The sequence below is a fragment of the Nymphaea colorata genome, chromosome 1 (assembly GCF_008831285.2).
Source record: "Nymphaea colorata isolate Beijing-Zhang1983 chromosome 1, ASM883128v2, whole genome shotgun sequence".
Lineage (NCBI taxonomy): Eukaryota > Viridiplantae > Streptophyta > Magnoliopsida > Nymphaeales > Nymphaeaceae > Nymphaea > Nymphaea colorata.
The window spans coordinates 9,619,198-9,628,961 of record NC_045138.2 but is presented as its reverse complement, the minus strand read 5'-3'; the positions used below and the strand labels follow the sequence as shown (position 1 = coordinate 9,628,961).

The 9,764-nt window shown below is 35.7% G+C and overlaps 1 protein-coding gene across 1 annotated transcript; it reads right to left on the bottom strand.

The window, feature by feature from the left end:
- Positions 1-5,126: 5,126 nt before the first annotated feature.
- On the bottom strand, positions 5,127-8,585 carry LOC116245884 (heavy metal-associated isoprenylated plant protein 45-like). Its single transcript, XM_031617482.2, has 3 exons — positions 8,444-8,585; positions 7,475-7,550; positions 5,127-5,559 (listed from the first exon to the last, which is right to left on the bottom strand). The coding sequence occupies exons 1-3, from the start codon at positions 8,447-8,449 to the stop codon at positions 5,360-5,362; spliced, it is 282 nt and encodes a 93-aa protein (XP_031473342.1). The 5' UTR covers positions 8,450-8,585; the 3' UTR covers positions 5,127-5,359.
- Positions 8,586-9,764: the final 1,179 nt, after the last annotated feature.

The window sequence follows — 9,764 nt, the reverse complement described above, 5'->3', positions numbered from 1 at the left end:
GAAAGATTTGATCACAAGAGAAATATACAAGAAGAGAGAGATGTAGAAAAAGATGTACATATACGTGTACATACCATCATATATACACATATATGAAAGTTTATAAAAAGGAAATGTTGATTTGAAAAGAAAGGGAGATTTTAGAAAGAGAGAACAGAACACATATATATACGAATTCTTGTGTATATGAAAATTTTTGAAATAAAATATAGAAACATAGAAAGAGAAGGATGAAGATTACAAGAGTTCTTTCGAAAATATTTTGGAAATCATGATTTCAAATAATTTTTTATATATGAACATAAAACCTAGTTACTTTGTTTGTTATAAGGGAATATGTCTCTTCCACTGATGGGTATGGAAGAAAACCGAACCATATGATAAGGTGCTCATTAGAGTTCTTAATCAGATGATTAAAAATAAAACTAACGCAAAATGACATGAAAATGCATATCAACATGTACATATTCGTGATGGTTTTTTTCAGGTTGGACAAGTCCCAACCTCAAAAATTAACATAGAATAAAGAGAAAATCCTAAACCATACTCTCATTCTCATCGTGCATTTACATATAAATGAAAAATCAAACAACTAACATGGATAATATCTTAAAACAAAACAATATTCAAGAAAAGAAAGAGAACATGATTCAACCATAAAATGAAATATTATTTCATCTTCTCATACTCCCGGTGCACTCAAGCATAGCTTATTGACTCTAAAACAGAGATTTGAGAACTATCTCCTATGGCCATCGAGAGATGATGAGGAGAGGAAATAAGAAAACCAAAACAAGACTATATTCAAGAAAAGATAGAACATGATGCAATCATAAGATGAAATATCATCTCATCTTCTCATGGTCATGGTACAATCAAGAATAGTTTTTTGACTCCGAAAAGGGGATTTTAGAGCTATCTTATATGACCATGAGGAGTTAAAAAAGAGAGGAAATAAGAGAACCAAAATAAGGCTACATTCAAGAAAATACATAGCATGATTCAATCATAAAATGAAATAATACTTCACCTTCTCATGCTTCCGGTGCACTCGAGCATAGGTTTTTAACTTTAAAATAGAGATTTGAGAGCTATCTCATATGGCCATATAAAGATGAAGAATGAAAGAAACAATAAAAAGAATATAATGAGATATTGATTACATACCTCTAAATGAAAATGATTTTAGGAAAAAATGATCTCCCTTGCTTCGAGTGATCCTAGATTCATCTTGAATGAAGCTCTAAAATGATGAAGAGGATACCTCAAAGAGATCTTTTGTGCTCTCTTGAAGAGTTCTTGCTTGAGGAAGTTTGCTCCCAAAGTTGGAGAAGAAGAATGAAAAGAAAGAAGAAGAATGAAATGGATGATAAGAGCAAAAAACTCTAAGTTCTCAAGTGAGAATGCACTAGAGCTTCTCCAAAGGCTAGCTCATGCTGAAGAGGGAGGAAAATGAGGGTTTTTATAAAGAGTTTTGGAGAAAAAGTTCAAAATTTGATTTTTGTTTAATTTCACAACATTTTCATATGAATTTTAAATAATTTTGAATTATTTTCAATTTTTCTTAAAAACAAAATAGGTTTTGAGTGAGTATGATTGGCCATTAAGCTTGCAAATCTCTTTTTGAGCTGTAGGCAGGCTACCCCACCTAAAACGTTTAGAAATGCCCTCCAACGGTCGATTTTCAAGGAAAATGGGGCTTGACAATGCACGCCATTGTGAAAACGTGCTTGAGGGCATGCGCCCATGCATCGCGCACGTGGTCACACGGTCGCACATGTTGCCGAGCGACCATGCGTCGCGCGATTGTGTGCATGCTGTTGCGTGACTGTGCATTGCACGATGTGCGGTCGCTCAACTGCTCGTCGCGGGACGCACAAAAAAACCTTTTTTATAAAATAATATGAAATAAAAAATGAGATAAAATGAGCATAAAACCCATTTTTTTGTTTAATTTATTTAGAAAGTGTATAAAATTGGTTTTTTTTCATTATAAAAGTATGGTTGGCTTCGTTTTAAGCTTCAAAAGCGTATTTTGGTGCGAGGACGAAGCGTAAACCAAGAGAGAGGTCTGTGCACGCTCGCACAACTATTTTAGCACAAGACTTTGTTGTTTTGAACTCGATTTTGGATTTTGAGTTTCAAATGCTTGATTTGGATCTAAACTTGGGTTTTGGATCTAATTTGGATTCAAAAATTGGATTTTGGGATTTGAACCTCAGATCTAAAGTTTTGTGTTTTGGTGAAAGAACATAAAAATTTGGAAAAAAATTGGGGTGATTACACTTTTATAATTGAATTTCACCTTGAAGAAGAGATGAGGTGGTGAAAGATTTCAGGGATCAAGTACCTGCTGGTACACATGCATGATATCCTTCACATTTTTTTTTTGGATTTACAGTCTAGCTTTAAAAGACATTCATGCGACATTTTAGGTAAGATTTTCTCCTTTCATTTGACCATGGAGATTTTAATAGATCATGATAGGAGGGGCCTGCTTCTCCTTCCTTATCTCTTTCTCGATGGCTACGAACGAGATTTTCAAGTCTATCTTTATAAATGTCTTCACCACAGCTAACCATATTTGTCTTAACAATAGAGAACAATGTTGCGGGGAGCAGTTGCATGTATGATAGTTATTGCATGAAACAAATTGATAGTTTGCAAGCTTAGCAAATTGTTTAAAACAATCAATGAAGTGTTTCCAACATTTTAATTTAGCATGACATAAGTCTTTGTGTAGTTATTTTCACTGTACGCATTTTCAAGTTAACAATTTTAATGATGAAGTTGAGTGCTTGAACTAATCTCATTGCACTACATTGAACTGAGACTTTGAACAATTGAAAGCATGACTTTATTCAGGGAACCTTTTCTACACTAAATTTTTGTTTAAGGTGAGCTAAAGAGGGACATTGCTAAACACAATATAAGGAATTGATTCATCAACCTCATAAACGTTGTCAAACATCAAATGGCCATAAGATAGAATGAGTTGGCATACTTGTCATATTGTCAACAACAAGACTTTCTAAGATCCAAACCCATGACCATATGTTTCTTCACTGTCTTTAGTTGGGATTGAATGAAATATATTAGGAAACACAGATTTCAAATGTAACATGCAATAAAAGTTAATGCACCATCTTCAAACATTCTATAGTTTCATGTTTCATGCAAAAGAACAACAACATCATAGAATGATCACAAAAAGGTTAAGCATGCCAACTATAAATTTGAAGTTCCTCAATATCGAGTTTTGAATCATGTGACTAGTTATCTGTAAAATTTAGAATTATTTCAAAAATTTATGAGGTTTTGGTGATTTTTTGGCAAAGTACTACAGCCATAGACACAAACTTCATAGGTCTTGATTCTTCTTTAGAGTTTAAAAACCTTGAGAATTTAAGGTGGTGTTAATTTATGTCACATATGGGGAACAACTAACTTTGTTTTCTTTTAGCCACATTGCCATTGTTGTTTATTAATATATACTTAATGCTAACAAAAAAAGGCATGTTTTTTTTTTTTTTTTGCATAACACCTAACACACAACCACTGCATGATTCAAAACTTTAAAGGTGTAAAAGTAAGATGCCGTTGCAACACCTTTCCCAGTGCTTAACAACACAAACTTGACCTTTTAACCAATGTTGTGAAGAAGTAGAACTTCAATTTCAGTTCTTTACTGCAACCGCATATGTAAATTATAACATTATATTCACCACCATTTCCTGTTCTTTTTTTTTCTAGATGGCAGAATTAGAAACAACAAAAGTTGTAACTAAGATTTTGCCCTAATTTTGTTCTTATTTTGGCATCTAAAGTACATTTAACATATGTTTTCAATGTTAGATTCACTGATTCAGTAAGCGGGATAGAATTATAATAATTTGAATGATTGAATATTGTACTTTCCATCATCTGCCATTGATGTTACATTGCATAAATGACTAACCCTTTCCACTTTTCTGCTTATTCTCAGTAGCAATTAAATTTCTTTCTGATACAGCTAAATAGTTTCTCCAAAATTTCTTGAAGACTTGGCATAGAGCACAACAATCCAGCTGCAAAAATAAACTAATTTCCTCACGGTGTGCCATATGTGTGTGGTGCGATCTCTGACAAATTGCTATACCTGGTTCCTAACAGTTATGATTTATGTAAATGCTGAATCTTTCCTATGCTGGTTGAATGATCTTTCACTTTTCATAAGCACACTCGCTTCGCTTTGGCTGCAAAGTATCTTTGGAACAATGATTGTGCTTATTGTAGCATTTGCTGAAGAGGAAAAACAGTCTGTACAAGGTGGAGTACCAGTTAGTGTAATGCTCCTTCACATATTGATCCTAGGGATGATAACACAGAAGACAACAAGATGGTGCCACCCATAGGTTTGAGGCATGCAAAGGAGATGAAAGCATCGTTCTTGGCTGCAAAGGCTGTGATGGAGGCTTCGGCTATGTAGCCTTGCAATTTCACTGGGTTGTCCAAGCTTTATCAAGCCTCAATGGGAGAAGATCCTGCATTATTGATAAATTGTCTCGACTGATACACATGTACCATTCTATTCTGCAAGTTCATAAGTGAATTCATTTTCTTCCCTATGGTTGCGTCTCAAGCTCTTGACATAATAAAGGATGGTCATAATACTCTCTTGTAAAAATCTAAAAAAAAAAAAAAAAAAAACTCTACCTTATAGTTTAAGAAAACAACTGAATAAACAATCTTTTTTGGCAGGTGGAATTTTTTGCGTGACCCAAAGAAGGAAAGAGAGGCTAACGAGGAGGCACCCTCTTATCGATAAGGGCCAGTAAGGGGGCCAACCGGTAGAAATTAAGTCAGAAGTACTATTCGGAATTGAGAAGGTCAAAATCAGACCGGTCCACAGCCATTCACGTGGCAGCACGCTGCTTAGGCATGCAATGATGAACTTCACATACCGTAAGTAAGTGTCAAAGAAGGTGCTTTCTTGGGTCCCAACTTTCACCTTTACAAAGGAAAAGTCATTCAAGATAATGAAACATTTCTTTTAAGATAAACGTCTAGCTTCCGAAGAAACAAAACAGAGCAAGGAAGCATGGAATAATACCTTACGGGAAGTTGATATTTATAAAAAAAGAACGGAAAAAAAGGACCATTTTTGCATTATGGACATTACCCAACTCACCGAACACTTTTTAAAGAAATAAAATAAAGGAAGAGAGAGAGAGAGAGAGAGAGAGAGCTGGTGAGGTTGCCACCCTCCCTTGAAATTCACATAAAAGAAGAAAAAGAAAGGCAGAAAAGGGATGAACACATGTGTAGAGCGATTTGTAGGACAGATTCTGTAAAAGTGCGAGATGAGGATATTAGGTAGCTAGAAGAAGCTGAAATGGTTCATCCTGAAGTTGCCGTAGCTCCCACTAGCGTAGGCGTTGAGAAGAAACTCATTTTGTGTGCACCAGAAGTCCGCCTTGAGCCCAGACCTCCTCAGCGCCTTGAGAACTCTGTTTCTGTGCACGTACCCTGTGACCACCACCTTCTGCGTGCTCACGTCCACATCCACTTTCTCTATTCCTGCATCAAAATAACTCCAGATATTATACCCACAGTTTTGCTAATTAGAAGAACAATGATTAATGTGTAAATTTTCCAACTTAGGGCGCCAATATTTATAGAGCCTTTTGAAATAAAAGTGAAGAGAGGCGTGTGCACCACAGACTCAAGATCTTCCAAGTTCAAGAAAGCCAAGGATACACGAGTACTTGTTGGGGATCATCTCTCCTCCGCTCAGTCTCACATTACGAAAACAGAAACAGTCAGAGAATATCTAATGGGGGCACGCTCACAAAGAAACGTGTTTTATAGATTCTTATACGCTCCAAGCAAAGGAAGGCCAGAAGAGGTCACATTCACGTGCTAAACGGAAGCCAGAAAATTTTTTGTTTTAGGAGTTGAACTGTAGTTTCAATTTTTAGCATGAGTTGAAATATATTTTTTCAGTTTTTTTTATATAAGATAAACTAAAATTTTTGAAATTTACATGTAAAATTTTTTAATTAAAAAAAAAGAATGGGGAGGGGCCATAGACTTGCCTCCCCTGCCTCAGCCCCCATTTACGTGAATATGAACAAATCTTAATCAGCAAAAATTAAAGTTGTAGCAATTTCCCCGATAAAACTTGGGAGCAACCAACCTTTTGTTGAGGGGCACTATTTCAGGAATTTTCATTGTTCAATGAGGCAGTAGAATAAACAAATGTTTTGAAGACATCTACACAAAATAAAAACAAACTATTGGGACTGGTGCAAGCAACTGCCCACATCAGCCAATGTATGGGTCGCCATTGTTTGGGAGCATTGTCATAGAAAACTCATATTATTAAAAAAAAACACGCATAATACGCGAGAAATAAGTCAGTCGTATAAAACAACAACAGTTAGACACATATTTTTTAATAAAATGCTAGAAAATAAAAAAACGTGAAATACGTGTATTATTAAATGTTTAAAATTTTTAAAAAATTTACCGAGATTTTCTCAAGCTATACAATATTGCCATATTATACTATAGAAATTTCTCACCAAATAATACCCATACACAATATATGTGACAATGCTTGGGAGTGTTGTACCAATTGTCGTACATTGGGCATATATTAAACCAAGAGATTGAAAAATGAAAGGGGCCTTTAGGCTCTTTTTTAGGTAGTGGATCATAATCATCTCTCACATTCAAAATAATATGAAGAAAAAAAGAAGATATTATTTGTTTTCTCATTTTATCTTTGTATTGGTTTTTGAAGTCGTTTGTCATTAAAGACACCTTGTGAGTGTCCCATAAATTTGACCCAATGATTAGGGCCAATTGAGCTAACAATAGCTATAGTGTTTTGAATTTGCTTAACTTTTAAAGTAAATTCATAAAACACTTACAACCAAACCACTTACAAAATAATGTTCATGCTGCCAAACACCCCCTTTAGTGTGTTATACTCTTCTTGGATTTTAGGACTGTCCATTGTATTGGACACATCCGCCAACAAGCGCAGATAAATATTCATATATTATTACACAAACGGACGTAACCCCACATAAGCCTTGGTTTTGAGTGGGACCTACGTTATTCAGGTAAAGGAAGGGATTGGTCGGCAAGAAGTTAATTCCTTCATTGTCCTCCCGCATGCCACTTGATGTGGCTGCGCTGAATCTCGGAGGCTTCTAAAATTTGGGGTCCTTACAAGTGTATGTTTATTTTGTAGAATTAGGCATCAGGTTCAGAGTTAAGTAATTTACAACACTAATGTTAACAATGATAATACCATGGCATTGGCCTGAGCAAAAGCAACGCTATCTTGGCTGAGGCTGCCGCTGTTCGTCAAATACTGGGGCTTCATTTACTTCATATATCATTAGAGGAAATAAAGAACTAGAAAGTAAGAACTGATCGCTTACGAATAAACATTAAATTGATTTTTCATGAAGAAATGTACCTTTGATTTTAGACAGGCTTTTCCTGATTCTTCTCTCACAATGCATCCCTACCATCTCCACCTTGAGCTCTACCGTCTGAAACATATGAAAGATATATAATACATACATGTTATTGAATATGAGATTAATTAAGAAACCAAACAAATAGAAATCGAATTGATAGATCTCATTTCTATGCCCTTGATGGACTGAGAAGCTGATCAGAAAAGCAATAAAATCGAACAAATGTACGTCCTCAATGCCAATATTAAACCATGCCGTTAGCCATTGCCGCTTTGGTCAAGGGTAGGCTTGGTCAGATATGGGATGAGCCTTTTCTCTCTCTCTCTCTCTCTCTTTCCCCCCCCCCCCTTTTGCTAAATGTTAGATTCCATTGAGGCCCAACTTCCGATATAACTATAAGGTTGCAAAAATGGCAGATCTGATATGAGTTTTTTTTTTTCTTTTTTTCCTGCTGTTCGTATGGTCTCACATTCATTAATTTGTATCGGCTAATATGCATCATATTGGTGTGTTGCTTTGCCTATGTAAAGGACTATCTCAGGAAAATCTAGCTTGAAGTTTAATTAACCTTTCTAATAAGCTGAGATCTGTCATATAAAAACTATTTTTATATAAAATATACTTTGATTCTTATGAGAAATGTAAAATTTTTTATTATCAAAATGTTGATGCTACGGAATCCAGTTATTTATGTTTATTATAAAAACACTATTAAAATTCAAAACATGATAAACTTAGTATATGTTTTACATCAACTATTCTTAATTCATACCAATAACAAAAAAGAAAACCTTAAACATCACATTTAAAAGATTTGGCTTTTGTTCCTGACTTAATGGTCTAGTTTCTACCAATTGGCATATATATGTATATATACAAGCACTGACAAAATTATATATATATATATATCGAGAGAGAGAGAGAGAGAGAGAGAGAGAGAGAGAGAGAGAGAGAGAGAGAGAGACCTCCATGAAGCGGCAGCAGCAAAAGCAGGAGAGCTAGGACTGGAAGGCAGAAATGGCCAAGGTGAAGACGCAGAGGCAGGAGAGAATTCATGCATGAAAGCAGCGGCGGATGAAGAGAAAGCTGGACAGGGAGATGGCGATGGTTGCAGAGGGTCGTTATATAAAAGACAGCAAAGTGCTGTAGAAGACATTCTCTTTTCTTTTTCCAAAGGGAGACAGTGTTGAGAATGTAGGAGTCGCTCTTTCCTATAAAAGAAAAGGAAAGAAAAGAAGCAAGAAGAAGCAGCAGCAGCAAAGGAATAACTCTCTCTCCCTCCCTCTCTCTGGGCTGTGTGGGGGAGGTGGAAGCTGGGTTGAGCTCAGTGCCCGAGGTTGGTGGCTTGTAGCAGAGAAAGAAGGGAAATTAAAGAAAAGCAGGCGAGGTTGTTGCTGAGGCAGAGAGCAGGCCTTTAGTCATCATGGCTTTGACGGTCCAACCCTTTCTTTTCCTTTCCCAACCTTCCTTCTTTCATCAAACTGCCCTCACCTTCTTGGTTATCGACGTCTTTCATTTCTTTTTCATGTGTGTAATTTGTCTCTTTCTACAACAAATTCAGACCCGAACATCCTTTCTGGACTAAGCATCGCGGCAGCGCGCCCTGCTATTGAATCTTGTTCGGAAATTAATAGCCGATGTCGCAGAAGCGAAGTTAGCTAACGGTGGAGAAAAAGGAAAATAGATAAATTCGCCGAAGGCACACTCACTTACTTTCACACATTGTAGAGGTATTGATCATATTTTTAGACAAATTTTAAAAAGATGAATATTTTTTTATAAAAACTAATGTAACTTCTTTTTTTTATTATTATTAAAAGTTTGAGGCGGGCCTGTGCTAAACATGGCTCCGCCTCTAGCTTGACTAATTTAGATGAAGACAATAATTAAGTCAGTTTCAAGTCCACATTTGCATTTCATGTTTTGAAACTACAGCCAAGTCAGTGTAGACAAAGACCAAACATCTACCTATAACAAAACAGAGCTGGGTATTCCCCTTCATACCACAACATGGAACTGCAATTGAATTCGATCAGATTAAATGAACTAAACCCTTTCTAGTTTTTGCCTTTAAGGTATATATATATATAGAGAGAGAGAGAGTGTGTGCGTGTCCAATTGGTCACGGTTTGGTAAATTCAGGGTTGCATGGGCATATATGTTGGCTTGAGAGTGAAGCTAGTTATATATGCCACATCTGTGTGTGGACGTAATTTCATGTGTCATTTTAATAATGATAAAAAAATACCCATAATTAATAAAAAAAACCTAGGGACAAAAAGTAAA